The sequence below is a fragment of the Pantherophis guttatus genome, chromosome 3 (genome assembly GCF_059756535.1).
Source record: "Pantherophis guttatus breed Tessera chromosome 3, ASM5975653v1, whole genome shotgun sequence".
NCBI classification, from domain to species: Eukaryota; Metazoa; Chordata; class Lepidosauria; order Squamata; family Colubridae; genus Pantherophis; species Pantherophis guttatus.
Genome location: NC_142065.1, coordinates 10,029,386 through 10,047,999, shown reverse-complemented (window position 1 = coordinate 10,047,999; position 18,614 = coordinate 10,029,386). Strand labels below are relative to the sequence as shown.

Sequence of the window (18,614 nt, the reverse complement as noted above, 5' to 3'; positions counted from 1 at the left end):
TAGGCCCGGGGTATCTGGCGGACCATCTGCGGCCAGCGACAGCTCCCCATCGCCCGGTGCGTTCCCACAGGGAGGGCCTCCTTGGGGTGCCGTCGGCCAGACAATGTCGGCTGGCGACCCCTAGGGAGCGGGCCTTCTCTGTGGGCGCACCTACCTTGTGGAATCAGCTCCCCCTGGAGTTCCGGGTGGCCCCCGACCTTCGCTCTTTCCGCCGTGACCTTAAAACATGGTTATTTCGCCTGGCTGGTTTGGACTGAAGGGGTTTTTAAAGGGGATTTTAACGGTCTTTTATAAATCCTATTGGGGATTTTTAATATTGTTTTTGCTTGTTTTTATTGTTGCGAGCTGCCCTGAGCAGGGTGGATTTGATTTAAATCGAGTTGATTTAAATCACAATTTAAATCATGATTTAAATCACTAGTAAAAAAGCTTGATTTAAATGAACTCGATTTAAATCATAACTTTTAAAGAGCAACTGTCATCTCTGCTACTCCTTTGACCCGCTGTTGACTCACCGATAGTCCCAGTGTTGCAGAATATACAGCCTCATGCTACATAACTAAGCTCCATTTCATGCTGAATAAACTAAATTATTTATGTATCTTAAATAGAAAACTATCTTACGATAGATTTTGACCCCAAAAGTTTTTTATTAAAATAAATTCGATAAAAATCAAAAAAATCCGATTTAAATAAAAAAAATCTGATTTTTTTGATTTTTTTAAAAAAAATCATTGATTTTTATCCACCCTGGCCCTGAGTCCTTTCGGAGATAGGGCGGATGAAAGAAAAGAAAGAAAGAAAAAGAAAGAAAGGAAGGAAGGAAGGAAGGAAGGAAGGAAGGAAGGAAGGAAGGAAGGAAGGGAAAGAAAGAAAGAAAGAAAGAAAGAAAGAAAGAAAGAAAGAAAGAAGGAAGGAAGGAAGGAAGGAAGGAAGGAAGGAAGGAAGGAAGGAAGGAAGGAAGGAAGGAAGGAAAAGAAAGAAAAAGAAAGAGAAAGAAAGAAAGAAAGAAAGAAAGAAAGAAAGAAAGAAAGAAAGAAAGAAAGAAAGAAAGAGCCAGGCAGGCAGAGTTAAATACAGCTTAACAGAGTTGGAAGGGGACCTTGTAGGTCATCTAGTCCAACCCTCTTCCCCCCTCCCCCCAAGCAGGAGACCCTACACCATTTCTGACAGTTCAGCCTCTCCAGCCCAGTTGGCGCCACTCATTACAGTCAAAAGAGAATGCATTCGTTTCGTTTGCCGCGCAGGAGGAAGTCGTCGTGTGAATACAGTATTGCGTGTCCGGGTGGTTCGGCGAAAGCGTTAACAAGGAAGGAGAGCCGCCCCTCCCCTCCCCTCCCCTTCCCCGGGGGTGGGGGGAGAAGGTGGGGGCGGTCTCTTGTCAATCAGCGCCTCGGGTGGGAAGCCGAGCGGATTAACCGGTCGCCTCCTTCTCTTTCCCCCCTCCTCCCCCTCCCCTTTCCAGCCACCCCCCCCTCCGGGTTCCGAGCATTCCATTCTGGAACGCAGAGGATTTCCCAACGTTCGGAAGGAACGCCGGGCCAGCCAATCAGCGTGCAAGAAGCGACTCCGGCTTGCGGTTTGGGTTGGAGGCCGGCTCTCTCTCGCGCTGCCCCATCCTCCTCGGGGTTTTTTTTTTTTTTTCCTCTTCCCCACGTGCCTTTCGCTTTGATCTCGCCGTCGTCTTCCTGCTCGCTTTTTTTTTTTTTCCCCCTTTTTTGGCCGCTCGTCTCTTTCGCTTTCCTTTCCTCCCGTTGCCCATCGAGAGGCCAAGTCCGCTTCCGCGGAGCCATGGCGGCTTGGATGGGATCGGGGAAGGAGGAGAAAGAAGAGCAAGCCGGCGAAGGGGAGGAAGAGGAGGAGGAGGAAGAGGAGGAAGGAGAAGAAGAAGAAGAAGATGGAGCGGGAGGGCTTTGGGTGTATGATTCCACTTGGGAAGAGGAGGAAGAGGAGGAGGAGGAAGGAGGGAAGCGGGAAAAGAAGAAGAAGAAGAAGAAGACACGGGAAACGGCTTCTCAAGCCGCTAACCTGGAAGAAGCCAAAGCCCGAGAAAAGCACAGCTGGTGGGCGTCGGGCAGCCCCAAGTGGGCCTCCAACAGCCAGGTGAGCGATTCCTCGGGGAACAAAAGAAAAGAGCAGGAGGCGATCGCAGTTTACGTGCGTTGCGCCCCAGTTGCGCCCGATCCTAAGTTGGGAACCTCAGCCGGCCAGGCGTTCCGCGCCCCTTAGTCGCCTCTGGATTTGAACTCGCGGGTAGTCCTCGACTTACGGCCGCAATCGAGCCCAACATTTCTGTTGCTAAGCGAGATGGTGGTTCAGAGGATTTGGGCTCCCTTCTACAACCTCCCTCGCTCTCCCCAGGGGGATCGCTGCGGTTGTTAAGGGAGCCAGCCCGTTGTTAAGCGAATCCGGCTTCTCCCCCCCCCCCCACTTGACTTTGCTTGCCAAAGGGGATCATGTGACCTTGGGACCCTGCAGCCGTCATAAATATGAGTCGGTGGCCAAGCGTTGTGAGTTTTGGATCGTGTGACCATGGGGATGCTGCCACAGTGTGAAAATGGGTCAGGTTTTTCGGCGCCGTTGTAACTTCGAGCAGTCACTAAGCAAGCTGTTGTAAGTCGAGGATTGCCTGTACTGTAATGCGCTGTCCGTGGGGCTGCCCTTGAAGGGGAGCCGGATGCTTCAGCTGGTGTAGAATGCACTGATCCAGACAGTTAGATATACAGGCAGTCCTCGACTTACAACAGTCCCTTTAGTGACCATTTGAAGTTATAACAGCGTTAAAAAATGACTTGGGGCCGTTTTTCACACATCCGTTGCAGCATCCCCATGATCACATGATTAGCATTCAGTTGCTTGGCAATTGACTCATACTTACGACGGTTGCAGTGTCCTTTGGCAACCTTCCGACGAGCAACGTTACTACCTTAATAACTGCACTGATTCAGTTAACAACTGTGGCAAGAAAGGTCCAAAAATGGGGCAAAATCACTTAGCAACCGACTTGCTCAGCAATGGAAATTCTGGACTCAGTTGTGGTCATAAGTCGAGGACCACATGTATCTTGAAATAGACAACTGGATACAAACATTCCATATTCCCAAAATATAAATATAGAAGCTTTTTGGCAAAGGGATGGAGAAATGTATACGTAGAAAACTGAGATGATTATGGGGCTAGTTAGAGACCTGAAAGCCCCCCGCCAATCTTTTAATTAACTTTTAACATTACATTTTCATCCTTGCCTCTTTTTAAAATTTATATCCTGTTTTTATGTTTTAAAGATTTGATTTGTTGATAGAGCCAAAACATCTGTTTGATAGGAGGACTAAACTTTCTTTCTCTGCAAAGCCAAAGATTCATGATAAAACTTTATCAAAGCTTGTAGACCAATATCCAGTACTAATAGAACACAGAGTTGGAAGGGACCTTGGAGGTCTTCTAGTCCAACCCCCTGCTCAGGCAGGAAAGCCTATACCAGTGATGGCTAAACTTTTTACCGTCACGTGCCAAAAGTGGGGGTAGCACAGGGGGTTTGTGCGCATGCATGCCCACATCCATAATTCAATGCTCCCCCCCCCATGCGTTCATGACCCCCCACGCTTTTGGCACGGTGGGCCCGGAGGCCCGTTTTTCACCTTCCCCAGGCTCCAGAGGCTTTGTAGGAGCCTGGGGAGGGCGAAAACTGCCTCCCCCATGACCATTTTTCAGACGATCGTTTTAGCAACAACCCCATGATCCAACTTTCTCGCAAGCAATTTCCATGGGGAAGCCGAATTCACTTAACAAACATGTTACTAACTTAACAACTGCAATGATTCCTTTTAACAATTGTGGCAAGAAAGGTTGTAACATGGGGCAAAACTGACTTAATAAATGTCTCACTTAGGAAAATGGGCCAAAAAACTCACTTAGCAATGGAAATTTGGGACTCCATTCTGGTCATAAGTCGAGGACTGCCTGTACAGCATTTCTCACCATGTTTAGGAACAATTCAAAAGAACAGTCAATAGTAGTTCTAAAACTAGTTGGCAGTCAAAAATATAATGATAATAATCCCTGCAAATAAGTTTTTATTTTATTTTTTTTCCTTTCTGTTTCAGACAGTTTTGTCTCTCTTCATGCAAAGATGTAAGATTCAGAAAGAAAATTCAGGTTCTGTTTACTCTAGATTAGGGAAATGGAAAGTAAAACTTGCAAAAAAAAAAAAAATCTAGCAAGGAGAAACAGAACTTAGTTTTGCATGATGAGTGAAGAAACGAAACCGAATATGATCCCCGGCATATTTTATGAGTCAGAAAGCTGTAATCTGAACCGGTTTACCGCTCCTGGGTAAAAGGTTTGAAATGCTATCCTGTAAGAATTAAGTTGAGAAAAATCACAGGGTCTCCTGCGTTTTTGGCCTCTCTGGGATGCTGTATCTTATTTTTAGAATGATTATGATAATGATTTATCACTTATGGCTTTTATGTTCACTGAGAGCTTATGCACTGAAGACAAATTCCTTGTGTGTCCAATCACACTGGGCCAATAAAGAATTCTATTCTATTCCTATTTCTATTCTTATTCTTATTCTATTCCTTATTTCTTTTCTATTCCTATTCTTATTCAGTTTTTATTCTATTCTACTTCTTATTTCTATTCTATTTATTCTGTTCTATTTTTAAGGGATGCGGTGGCTCAGTGGCTAAGACGCTGAGCTTGTCGATCGAAAGGTCAGCAATTCAGGGGTTCAAATCCCTAGTGCCGCGTAACAGGGTGAGCTCCCGTGACTTGTCCCAGCTTCTGCCAACCTAGCAGTTCGAAAGCACGTAAAAAATGCAAGTAGAAAAATAGGGACCACCTTTGGTGGGAAGGGAACAGTGTTCCGTGCGCTTTTGGCGTTTAGTCATGCCGGCCACATGACCATGGAGATTTCTTCAGACAGCGCTGGCTTTTTGGCTTTGAAACGGAGATGAGCACCGCCCTCTATTGTCAGGAACAACTAGCACATATGTGCGAGGGGAACCTTTGCTATTCTATTCTTATTCTATTCCTTATTTCTATTCTATTCTATTTATTCTGTTCTAGTCTATGATTATTTTTAAAAATATGTTTTCGCTTCAGGAGTGGCGAAGACTAGACCTTTCAACAGGAGGAGTTAAAAAATGGAAGGTAGGAAAATTATCTTTGGGGACGGGAGAGGCATGATTTTTAATCAGTCCTGCTGGCCATTGGAAGTTTACTTCTCGTATTCAGAAACCTAAAGGTGAGCAAAACCAGAAAGAATACACGGTTGGTTGGAATACAGGTAGTCCTCAATTCACAACAGTTCGTTTAGTGACCGTTCTAAGTTACAGCGGCACCTGCAAAAAAAGTGTGTCTTTTTTCACACGACCGTTGCAGCATCCCCCTGGTTACATGATCAAAATTCGGGCAGTTGGAGATGAAAGAGATTTTTTAAAAATTGAATATATGTTAGGAATGTAGTAACATACTGAATATAAGAAATGAAGGATCAGAGGAGACATTATATACAAAAAAAATGTGATTACTAAAGAAAAACTAGAGAAAGATTATGATTGATATATTGCAGTGATAGCGAACCTATGGCACGTGTGCCGCAGGTGGCACGCGTAGCCATATCAGTGGGCATGCCAGCTCAGCTCTGGTGCGCATGCATGCGCCAGCCAGCTAATTTTTGGGCCTTCTGGGCCCACCAGAAGTAGGGAAACAGGCCGTTTCCTGCCTTCGGAGGGCCTGTGGTGGGGTGGGGAAGGCCCTTTTTTCTTTCTCACCTGGCTCCAGATCCTCTCTATGCATCTGGGGAGGGTGAAAACAGCCTTCCCCACTCCCCTCGGAGGCCTGAAACGGCCCATTTCTCAACTCCCGGTTAGACAGGAAATTACTTTTTTGTTGTCCCCAGCCTCCAGAGACTCTCTAGGAGTCTCTGGAGGCTGGGGACAGCAAAAAAGTCACTTCCTGTCCAACCGGGAATTGAGAAATGGGCCGTTTCAGGCCTCCAGAGGGCCTCAGAGGGGATGAGGAAGGCTGTTTTCACCCTCCCCAGATGCATAGAGAGGATCTGGAGCCAGGTGAGAAAGAAAAACGGGCCTACAGGGCCATCACATGTCACGAGTGGGGGGGAGGGGGTTGCGCGCGCATGCGCAAGGCGGAACACATAGAATTATGGGTGTGGGCACGCGCATGTGCGAACCTCCCCCACCCACCCCCCACTTCCTGGCATGCGATGGCAAAAACGTTAGCGGTCACTGATATATTGGAATATTGAATAATGAAGAAAGGAAAGTTCACGTCTTTGATTATTAGAATGATAAAGGAAAGGGGGAAAAAAGAGGGCTAAAATAGAAGTAGAAATATGAGGGGGAAAATAGTAAAAATAGATATTAAGATGATATGAAGTATGATAGAATTATGAGGTTTAGAGTTGAAAGGTGACAGTAGAAACGATACATTAGTTAAATTAAAAATGAAAATGGATTGCAACTATTAAGAAAAATATAATGTTTATTGAAATTTATATTGAAATGTATGAAGCCCACGAATTAAAACATTCACGAAATGAGATGTATAAAAGAAAAAAGAAAAAACTTCTAAAAAAAGTTTTTTTTTGACACTTGGCAACTGGATCATATTTATGACGGTCGCAGTGTCCCGGGGTCATGTGATCCCTTTTTGCGACCTTCTGACAACCAAAGCCAATGGGGAAGCCAGGTTCACTTAACCACCTTGTTAGTAATTTAACAGCTGCAGTGCTTCACTTAAGAACGCTGTTCTTAAATCGTAAGATGGGGGTCGTAAGATGGGGTAAAACTCAATTAACAAATGTCTCGTTTAACAACAGAAATTTTGGGCACAGTTGTGGTCGTACGTCAAGGATTACCTGTACAGGTGGATTTGCCAAGTGCCTGAATTATGCTCACGTGACCATGGGAATGTTGCGACGGTCGTAAGTGTAAGGACTGGTCATCAATCGCTGTTTTCAGTGCTAATGTAACATCGAACAGTTGTTAAATGAATAGTTGTAAATCAAGGACTACCAGTAAAACCTCTTCGCAGCCTTTTCCAACAAATGAACTCTTTTAGAGCATACAATGGCTAAATGAAGCATATGATAAATATTCAGATTAAGGACATATATATTGGTTTTTGAGCACACAGTGCGTGTAAATGCCACACTTGGCTAAGATGGACTAAAACAACGATGTGACCGGGGGGCTGTGGGGGGGGATCACACTATGACCGATGAATAAAAGTAGCAAGAATTATGACAAGACCTTCTATTATCAAAACTGCCCTCAAACAGTTCAAGTTCTCCCTGCATTGTTTGCTAAACTTGAAACTACATTCTGTAGTTTCTGTACATCCTGTACAAAGATTGATGAAAACCAGCTGGCAGGCGTCTAATGCTTTTGCAAAACAATGCGTATGACGTTAGGCTGAGTATCCATCATATCGTTCATTAAGTCCATTATTCATCGTGAGCGCTAAAAGAGGTCATTTGTTGGCCGGTGCGTGCAAAAGAGGTCATATTTTGATCAAACGTGGAGTCTTTCTGGATAACGTTGGCTCGCCCTTGGTTTTTGAATATCCAAAATATTTCTCCCACAACCAAGCGTGTAAAAATATACAAAATATATGTAGAGCAGTATTTTTCAACCTTAGCAATTAGAAGATGTGTGGACTTCAACTCTGCCTGGGGAATACTGGGAGTTGAAGTCCATGTTGTTGTTAGTTGCAAAGTCGTGTCCGACCCATCGCGATCCCGTGGACAACGTTCCTCCAGGCCTTCCTGTCCTCTACCATCCTCTGGAGTCCATTTAAGCTCACGGCCGACTGCTTCAGTGACTCCATCCAGCCACCTCGTTCTCTGTCGTCCCCTTCTTCTTTTGCCCTCAATCGTTCCCAGCATTAGGCTCTTCTCCAGGGAGTCCTTCCTTCTCATTAGGTGGCCAAAGTCTTTGAGTTTCCTCTTCAGGATCTGGCCTTCAAGAGCAGTCAGGGTTGATCTCCTCTAGGACTGACCAGTTTGATCGTCTTGCAGTCCAAGGGACTCACAGGAGTCTTCTCCAGCACCAGAGTTCAAAGGCCTCCATTCTTTGGCGCTCAGCCTTTCTTATGGTCCAACTTTCACAGCCATCCATTGCAACTGGGAAAACCATCGCCTTGACTATACGCACTTTTGTTGGCAGGGTGATGTCTCTGCTTTTTAGTATGCTGTCTAGATTTGCCATAGCTTTCCTCCCCAGGAGCAAGCGTCTTTTAATTTCTTGGCTGCAGTCCCCATCTGCGGTGATCTTAGAGCCCAGGAAGTCCATACATCTTCAAAATGCCAAAGTTGAGAAACACTGCTATAGAGCATAAAGTACAGACTCCAAAGATCATGAAATTACTATGTGTGCATTGTTCAGTGTCTCTTCACCCAGGCTACTCTTATCTAGAAATCTGGCATGGCCCAGGAGCGTTGGAATTGAACTGCCCGATCAATATGACTCAAGCATATTGACTGATGTTATGGGTTGATGTGAGAGTGTGAAAGTGTGTGTGTGCTTTTATGCACACCTGATAGGACAGTGATGGCTAACCTTTTTGCCATCGCATGGCAAAAGTGCGGGGGGTCGCGCGTGCGCGTGCCCACACCCATAATTCTATGGGGGGGCCAGCACATGCGTGCACGACCCTTCCCCTCACTTTCCCCATGCTTTTGGCACACAGTGGGCCCGTTTTTTGCCCTCCCCAGGCTCCAGAGGCTTTCTAGGAGCCTTGGGAGGGCAAAAACGGCCTCCCCTCCCCCCCAGGCCAGAAACAGCCTGTTTCCCGACTTCTGGTGAGTCCAGAAGGCCCAATAATTAGCTGGCTAGCGCGCACATGCACGCCAGAGCTGAGCTCACATGGCCACCGATATGGCTCCGCGTGTTACCTGTGGCATGCGTGCCATAGGTTCACCATCACAGTGAGAGGGAGACTCAAGAGTCTGATTTATCACTGAAGTGAAGTCTAAATCAGGTTTGTTTGCTTGCCAGGCAGTTCCAAATTGTGCCACCTGATTGGTAGGTTAGCCCAGACACAATTCTACACCAGGCGTCTCCAAACTTGGCAACTTTAAGACTTGTGGAGTTCAATTCCCAGAATTCCCCAGCCTGGATGGCGGGCTGAGGAATTCTGTCAGTTGAAGACCAAAAGTTGCCAAGTTTGTAGTCCCTATTCTACAAAAAAGTACTGATTTCAATGTTCCTCAGTTCCAATGATTCTGGATATTTTACAAAAAGATTCGATAGATAGATAGATAGATAGATAGATAGATAGATAGATAGATAGATAGATAGATAGATAGATAGATAGATAGATAGATAGATGATGGATGATGGATGGAGAGAGAGAGAGAGACTGATAAGAAAGAATAAGAAAAGTGGTTAATCTCTTTAAATGATCTAAAATACAAGGTAGATTTTTGAGTATTTTCCTAAACCAAAATAAAGAAGAGTTTGTCTCAACTCAGCATGTGGCAATAAAATTAGAAGGGAAACAATATTTTCACTATATACAACTTCTAGAGGAAAAGTGAAGAAGGCAGAATTTCACTATAATCAAAGGAAATTATAACTAGTCACACTTTCTTTTGCAGTGGTTTGGCAAAGAGGCCTTATGTAAGATTTAGACTTTAAAAATAAATCTCTTTTGTTGTCTCTTTTTTTAATTAGAGCATAAATAGGCGTAACTGGGACGCAGCCAGAGATATGCAGAAATATAGGCGTCATTACCCGGTAAGATTTTCTGCACATTATGGTTACATTGATTGAGTTTCCACCTAGAGGGGTATAATAGAAATTTGGGTTAAAATGCCTGTTAATTTTTGTTGTTTTTGACCTGATTTTCCCCTGCTTACACACCACCCTGAATTGCAATTATTCAAGTTGGGAGGCCATAAACATTAAAACATTTGGGCTACATAAAAGGAGTAACTTGTTAAGAATGGGACAGCAAAGGGTTACGGGTGGAAATAGTCCTTAAGGACTCCTGGTCCTGGGTTTAATTGTGAGTGGATTAATAATACCCCTTGTCATCTCCCTTCCATCTCTCCCTCCCTCTCTCTCTTTTATCTTCCAGGGATTGGAAGAAACTGAGGTCAGTGAGGAAGACATGTGGAATCTGAGCTTTTACAAAAATGAGATTAGTTTTTTGCCCCGGGGTAAGGCTTCTGAAATAGCTTGGTTTTCGAAGGGGAAGGGGAAGGATCATAATTGGGTCTTCCTGTTGGCTTTTGACATGGCAATATATTACATTTAGTTAAAGGCTTTCCTTGCATGCTTCTTTCCTTCCTTCCTTCCTCCCTCCCTTCCTCCTTTCCTTCCTTCCTTCTCTTTTTCCCATCTGTTCCTTCTTTTCCTCTCTCCCCTTCCTTTCTTGCTTGCTTCCCTCCTTTCTGTTCTGACCTAGGCTTCCCCAAAAGCATTAAGCAGAATCCTGGTCCCGACAAAACCCCTTTTATTCCTCTCATTCACCTTCAGCAAATTCTTTCAAGAGAGAATTTACAGTCACAGACCTTATCTGGTTTGGAGAGCTGCCAGGCCAATATCTTCAAATCGGGGAGAGTCACAAACCAATTAGGCGAACTGATTGTCTCCTGCAAACTCCACTCTCCTTTTGCTCCTTTTGCTCCTCTTTTATTCCTTCTGGGAGGGGCCATTCATCGTCCATCTGTGGCCTTACTCCCAAGTCAACCCTTGTTCTTTAGCTGTTCCCTTCGTCTGGCAACTCTGCGCATGCGCACACTGGGAACAGGCTCCAGCTGTTCGTCTGCCTCACTGATGTTTGACAAGAAAGATCGTTTAAAAAAAGGGGGCAAAACTCAACTGTCTTGCTTGGCGGGTTCAGTTGCAGTTGTAAGTTGAGGACTCCCCGTGTTCCCCATTTTGTAACCCATCTCAACTTTTCTACTCTTTCCTCCTCCTCCTCCACAGTCATTCATAATCAGTGCCTTTTTCTTTTCCTGTTTCTTTCAAGGTCTGTACATCGAAGATCTCCTTGAGACGTGGCAAGATAACTACAGTGTTCTGGAAGAAAACCATTCATATATTCAGTGGTAAAATTATGTACTTTCGTTTAAATACATAATGGGATCCAGAAAAGGTCTTAGAAATAAAAAAAATTGCTAGAAACTGGCACATAGCTTGTATGACGTGTAAGTTTTCCCAGCTAAAGCAGGGGTGAAATCTAAAATTTCTTACTACCGGTTCTGTGGGCGTGGCTTGGTGGTGGTGGGGGGTAATGTGACTAGGTGGGCGTGGCCATTTTTTTTTTTTTAACTTTTAAAACCATTTTTTCTACAACCTCTTCGGCTAAGAGGTTGTAAAAAAAATGTTTTCAAAAGGCTCTGACGATCCCAGCTGATCGGCAGAGGCTTTTTTAAAACTCAGCTGGGATCGTCAGAGCATTTAAAAGGAAAAAAAAACCTTGGAGAGCTCTGCAGACAAGGCACTGCAATTTAACACCAGCTGTCTGCAATTAAAGTAAGTTCGAATCTTGCCAGGCTCAAGGTTGACTCAGCCTTCCGTACAAAAAATATACAAAAGTATGAAGGCTATTGCTTAACGCACTGTAAGTCGCCCTGAGTCTCCAGGCAGGCTCCGGAGAAGGGCGGCATATAAATCAAAAAAAAAAAAATGCTCTGACGATCCAAGCTGAGTTCCCTGATCGGCAGGGGCTTTTTTCTTTTAAATGCCTTTGATGAGCTGCGCAATCATCATAGGCTTTTTTTTTTTACTTTTAAAAGCATTTTTTCAGCCGTAGTTGTAGAAAAAATACTTTTAAAAGTTAAAAAAAAGCTTCTGATGATTGTGCGGCTCAGCTGGGTATGGGGGGGGGCAGGGATTTTTGCTACCGGTTCTCCGAACCACCCGCCTCCATCGCTACCGGATCGGGCGATCCGTTCCGAACCGGGAGCATTTCACCCCTGAGCTAAAGGTACACCTCGACTTACGACCAGAATTTGCTAACAAGGCGGTTGCTAACTGAGTCGCAGACCAATTTTACAATCTTTTTTGCCACAGTTCGTAAGTGAATTGCATGGTTGTTAAGTGAATCTGGCTTCCCCTGTTGAAGCCGGACAGGAAGCTTGCAAACTACAATCACATATCCCTGGGATACTGCAACCATTGTAAATACATGCTGGCTGTTAAGTGCCCAATTGTTAATCACTTCTGTGCTGAAGTGCAAGTGAAATGTCTGAATTTCAGTCTTACGTTTGACTGGAATGGTATACTGTCTCCTGCTCGAGCAGGGGGTTGAACCAGACTCCCTCTTCTTTGTGGCAGCCCCTGAGATATTGGAAGACTGCTATCATGTCTTCCATAGTCCTTTTTTTCATTAAACTAGACATACCCTGTTCCTGCAACCGTTCTTCATATGTTTTAGCCGTCAGTCCCCTAATCATCTTTGTTGCTCTTCTCTGCACTCTTTCTAGAATCTCAACATCTTTAAAACGAGTGTTTGTTTCTGATATTTTTTTTAAAAATATCTGAGCGGCAAATGTTTTGTTCCTTCCAGGCTGTTTCCTTTGCGTGAACAAGGGATGAATTTTCATGCCAAACGGCTCACGTGCCAAGAAATTGAGGTAGGAAGATCTTTTCTCATTGTTATTTATTTATTTATTTATTTATTTATTTATTTATTTATTTATTTATTTATTTTTATATGCCGCCCTTCTCCGGAGACTCAGGGCGGCTTACAATGCGTTTGTCAGTGCCACTGTAACTTCAAACAGTCACTAAATGGATTGTTGTAAGTCGAGAACCACCTGCAAAGGAGATTCCAGTTAGTGCTTTTTATATTGCAATACTTTAGAATAAAGGTTTATCGCAAACATTAATTGGCAGTTATGCCATTAAACGTTACATCCACCCAATTAAACTAGAAATATAATGCCAAATAGCAAAAATGAGATGAAATAGCAAGATAGAATTGGGGTAGATGATGGGGTAGAGACGTGGTGGCACAGTGGTAGAATGCAGTACTGCAGGCTCCTTCTGCTGACTGCCGACTGCCTGCAATTTGGCAGTTCAAATCTCACCAGGCTCAAGGTTAACTCACCCTTCCAACCTTCCGAAGTGGGTAAAATGAAGACCCAGATGGTTGGGGGCAATAGGCTGACTCTATAAACTGCTTAGAGAGGGCTGTAAAGCGATATATAAGTCTAATTTCTATGGTATTGGTATTGCTCGATGTTTGAAATGATATTTTCTTACATGCCTAAATGCACTGGGGTGTGATTTTGATATTTGATATCTCCTTTGACATCTCAGGCCTTCAAAAAATCTAAAGAAGTCATGGAGAGGTTCGTCCGGGCTTATAAACTCATGTTGAAATTTTACGGCATCAACTTAATCGATGAGGAAACGGGAGAATTGAGTAAAGCGGAAAATTGGTGTGAGCGATTCGGGAATCTCAACCGGTGAGTTTCTTCAGAGATAGTATCTCTTGGCCTGCTTTCACCCACATGCTTGGTTGGTGAACTTCATAACTGGCACCTTATCAGAATTGCTGTATATGAATTGAACCAGGGGTGAAATGCTCCCGGTTCGGACCGGATCGCCTGATCCGGTAGCGATGGCAGCGGGTGGTTCGGAGAACAGGTAGCAAAAATCCCTGCGCGCCCCCACCACCACCATGCCCAGCTGAGCCGCAGGATCATCAGGCTTTTTTTTTTTTAACTTTTAAAAGCATTTTTTCTACAACTTCCGATGAAAAAATGCTTTTAAAAGTAAAAAAAAAAAGCCTCTGATGATCGCGCGGCTCAGCTGGGATCATCAGAGGCTTTTCAAAGCATTTTTTTCTGCAACCTCTTGGCCGAAGAGGTGGTAAAAAAAATGCTTTGAAAATTCTCTGACGATCCCAGCTGAGTTGCCTGATCGGCAGAGGCTTTTCAAAGCATTAGAAAAAATGCTTTGAAAAGTTAAAAAAAAAAAAAAGAAGTTGGCCACGCCCACCCAGTCACATTACCCGCCCCCCCCCCGCCAAGCCACGCCCACAAAACCAGTAGTAACAAATTTTACATTTCACCCCTGAATTGAACCCAATGGTCAGCATAGGCTTTGATTACGGGGTCCTTGGGGCTCACTGAGCTTGGTTGTTTTCTTGCAGACGTTACATCACCCAACTAGGTAACATCATCAGTGCAAGAAGGGAGTGGGTTTTGCTCTTGTTTTTACAATGTATCAATGTTGGTGGGAGTGTCCTTGGCGGTTCCTTGATTAGGCTCTTATTTGCTATTGGATCATTTTTCTGCATTAGTATTTGTTTTGATTTGTGTATTGCTTGCTTCATTTTTGGTCCAGTGTTAGTCTCGACAGCTCATGCTCATATGGGTATCGATTGCTGGTAAGGAGGTGTTTTAGACTTTTTCTTTCCTATGGGGCTTTCATTGTCTCTTTTGAGTGATATGCATATGTTGTTTTATGTCAGAGTTTCTTGCAAAAATTAAATCCAGAAGCACACACAGATAACTGAATCAGCTGGATTCATTAACTTCTTTATATTCATAATAACACATGAAGTAAATTGACAATACCAACAGCAGATTCACAGTTTAATTTCAGCTCAGATCAGCAGACAACTTCACACACGCAGCTTCACAGCTCAGATCTTAACACACACACACATACACTGGTTTTAGTTTCTCTTTTCTCTGCACAGAATCAGAAGCTGCAGACTAAGACACGCCCTGGCTCCAGTCTGTCTCAGCTCCCAATTGGCTGACTTAGTTGCTATGCCTATTCATTGGCTGACCTTGTTACCGTGTCTTCCCAGTCATGAATATTCTGATATTTTATGTGCCTATTGATGGCTGATTTGTTTGAGTATCAGTTCCACTCCCTTCCAGCACTGGTGAAGTTACCTAGTTGGGTAATGCAATGTCTACACGAAAATCAACAACTCAGAGAGCACCAAGGCAGGGGTGAAATCTACTTACCTTCCCAACTGGTTCGGAAGTGCACGCGCAGACCCTTTGCGCATGCACAAACCTTTCTGCACATGCCCAGAGGGTAAGAAACAGGTTACTTCCTGGTTAAAGCAGAGTAACGGCGACCAGGCAGGTGGGTGGAGCCTCGTGCCACCATCGCTACTGGTTTGTCCGAACCAGGAGCATTTCACCCCTTCACCAAGGACCCCACTGTTCAACCCTGAGCTACAAAAATTCTCTTCGATCAAACCATGATCACCTGATGAGTAAATTCTCATTTCATACAAGCATAAACTCCCTTGGATATAATAAACAATCCTTTGGAAGTGGTTCTTTGTGAAACCTTCAGGCTGTAGCTCTTGTGTGAAAAAGTGTCTAGCTCAAAGCATCCCATCCTGAGTTTGGTTAGGTTAGTTAGGACAACATCAAGTCACACTCCTGTAATAAGGTTAGAAGGGACCTTGGAGGTCTTCTAGTCCAGCTTCCACTTACGCAAGAGACACTATGCCATTTCAGACAAATGGTTGTCCAATCTCTTCTTAAAAACCTCCAGTGTTGGAGCAACTTCTGGAGGCAAATCGTTCCATTGATGAATTCTTCTGTCAGGAAATTTCTCCTTATTCTAGGTTGCTTCTCTCCTTGATTAGTTTCCACCCGTTGCTTCTTGTCCTGCCTTCAGGTCCTTTGAAGAATAGTTTGACTCCCTCTTCTTTGTGGCAACCCCTGAGATATTGGAACACTGCTATCATGTCTCCCCTAGTCCTTCTTTTCATTAAACTAGACCCAATTCCTGCAACCGTTCTTCATATGTTTTAGCCTTCAGTTGTACTTAATTGTCCTTCTCTTCCCCCCCCCCCCCAAAGAAATAACTTCGAATGGTTGCTAAGCAACTGGTCATAAGATGAGGCCCACCTGTATTACAGATTTTAAATTCTATTTTTTAATGTCTCAAACGTACTTAATTGTCCTCTTTTTTTTTCTCCCACATAATTTTGAAGAGTTGCTAAGCAACTGTTCGTAAGTTGAGAACTGTCTGTAGTACAATGTCTCAATTGTATTTAATTGTCCTTCTCTTCTTTTCCCCTCCACATCTTGTCACACAATTTTTTTTTGTTGTTGTTGTTGTTCAGGTACAGCCATAACAATTTACGGATCACTCGCATCCTGAAATGCTTGGGCGAGATGGGCTATGAGAACTACCAAGTGCAGCTGGTGAAGTTCTTCCTGTCAGAGACGCTGGTCCACCAGGTGCTGCCTCGGGTGCTGAGAAGTGTCTTAGACTACTTCATGTTCACCATCCGAAACAAACCCAAACGAAGGGAGTTGGTCTATTTTGCCTGGCAACACTTCAAGCCGAAGCAGGAATTTGTCTGGGGCCCTCACAAGAAACTCCGGCGGTTCAAACCTCGGTCCCTCAAGCTTCTGAGTAACCCAGAAGAGCAAGAACAGACTAAGGAAGAAGAAGGAGAGGTTGTGGAGAAGGACGGTGTTGCGTCACCCCAAAATAACCTTCAGAGACTTACAGAAAAACCTGGGCAGGAGGAAGCTAGAGAAACTCTGGAAAAAGAGAAACGTGGGTTGTCAGAAGAGAGTTGTGTTGATCACCATGACTTAGATACAACAATACAACATAACCACACGGAGCAGCCTGTGTCCAGCATTAGTGCCACGTTAAACCTTTCAGACAGTAATTCTGTGCAGGAACAAGGTATTGGGAAGAGAACCAACTCTGTAGAAGATGGTGACCTGTTACAAGATGGGGAGGTTGTAGAACCTCAGATGGAGCCTGCGGATGAATGTAAGACTTCCAAAAACACAAACCAAACTCAACTTGCATTGGTGACACTAGCCAAGGCAGAGAAGGAAGACAGCAAAGGAGTCCTAGTACCTTCCGATTGTCCATCGGAAAGACAGGACGATGCTGATGAGTGCACAGGGGAAGCTGAGGGAGAAAACCTCAAGGAATCCAAGAAGAGGAAGTTGGAGCTGAGCAGATTAAGTGGAGAAATCTCTGGGGTCTCTAAAAGCCCCAATGATATTGAGAGGATCTCCCATAATCTTGGCGAGGTGGTAATTACGAAGGAGGAAGTTAGTGTCTTGGCCCCCGAAGGCAGCAATGAGAACTTCCCAGATGGGACGGAGATTGAATCCCTTGATACGGTGATCAAGAAACGGAAAGTAGACGTTGTACCCAAAGGTGGATCTTCAGAAGTGGACTGTGAGGTGATCCCATCGGAGGACCAAGGAGCAAGCTGTAGTACTCACGATGTTAAGGAGAAAGATCTTGTCTGCCAAGAAGAAACCAAAATGGCGGCTGATCCTTCTGTAGACACTCTGACAGGACACAAGGCTGGAGGGGTGGATGTGTTGGTTGATTCCAACAAGAATGACCTCCTTGGAGATGGCTGTCCGCTGGAGAAAGTGAATGAACAAGAAGCTACCGCTCCAACAGAAAGTGAGGTCCCTTGCTTGTCTGAACCCACAACAGCTCATGAAAGGGGTGTAAGAAACACTGCAGAATGGAAAGAGCAGGACCTTGAAGAAACTTCTGATGGTTCCCTAGAACGGAATGAAATCTCCAAAATAAAGGAACATGAAAACAGCACGGCTGGGCCAGAAGAAGAGTAGTCTTAGCTCAGATTGGATGAAGCCATCCTAGAAATATTAGGTCAAAACGGGATGTATTTTTTCAGAAGCAGATCAAAATAACCCGTTGCTTGGTTTGTGGTTTGGTATCGCCAGGTTTTTATAAACATGACACCTACTGTGTTTCCCCGAAAATAAGCCCTCCCCAGAAAATAAGCCCTCCCAGAAAATATTTAGGCACACGCACAGCCAGTCCCTGCCATTTCCTCTAGTTAGGGTTAGGGAGACAGAGCTGGAAATTATGTAAGACGGCAAGAAGAGCCCCGTCTTCCTCCACACGCCCCAAAATAATAAAACCTCCCCGAAAATAAAGCCAAGCGCTTATTTCAGGGTTCAAAAAAAAAATATAAGACAGGGTCTTATTTTCGGGGAAGCACAGTAGTTGACACCTAAGGGTAAATCTTTGGGATGACAGGTTACCAGGCTTGGTTGGTAACTTGCGTATCTGATTATCCGATTTCTAGAAGTCTTTTACCTTTTAATTAATTGCCAGAGAGCTGTGTTCTTTTTTAACAGAAAACACTCACCTGTTCTCAGTACAAGGTATATGCCACCTTACAGGGGTGTTTTCTAGGGTTTGCTAGATGAGCCACCAGAATGTTATTTGCTAAATTAAGTTTGTGTTTGTTAAATAAAGATCTTTAACTTTTGGAGGTGACGTTTCTGGATTCTTGTTAAGGAAGGGGGAAGGAATGAATTAAACCAGGGGTCTCCAACCTTGGCAACTTTAAGACTTGGGGACTGGCTGAGGAATTCTGGGAGTTGGAGTCCCCAAGTCGTAAAGTTGCCAAGGTTGGAGACCCCCGAATTAGACAGTCTTCCGTAGTTCTGTGTATGTCAGCCACTCTGGAATAGGGACCCAGAGCATTACAGGTAGTCTTCGAATCACAACCACAATTGAGTCCAAAACTTCTGTGGCTAAGCGGGACAGTGGTTAAGCGAATTTTGCCTCGTTTTACAACCTTTCTTGCCACGGTTGTTAAGTGAGTCATTGCAGTTATTAGGTTAG

At 44.3% G+C, this 18,614-nt stretch overlaps 1 protein-coding gene across 2 annotated transcripts; it reads left to right on the top strand.

Moving 5' to 3' along the window:
- The first annotated feature begins 1,377 nt into the window (after positions 1–1,377).
- OGFR (opioid growth factor receptor) lies at positions 1,378–18,255 on the top strand. Of its 2 annotated transcripts, XM_034441327.3 has the most exons (8): positions 1,378–2,103; positions 5,107–5,154; positions 9,702–9,764; positions 10,108–10,189; positions 11,005–11,083; positions 12,547–12,613; positions 13,302–13,450; positions 16,090–18,255. In XM_034441327.3, the coding sequence occupies exons 1-8, from the start codon at positions 1,792–1,794 to the stop codon at positions 17,585–17,587; spliced, it is 2,298 nt and encodes a 765-aa protein (XP_034297218.2). In that variant the 5' UTR covers positions 1,378–1,791; the 3' UTR covers positions 17,588–18,255. The 2 variants fall into 2 exon arrangements, with proteins under 2 accessions (XP_034297218.2, XP_034297219.2); XM_034441328.3 differs by lacking the exon at positions 5,107–5,154 and having other exon boundaries at positions 1,461–2,103.
- Positions 18,256–18,614: the final 359 nt, after the last annotated feature.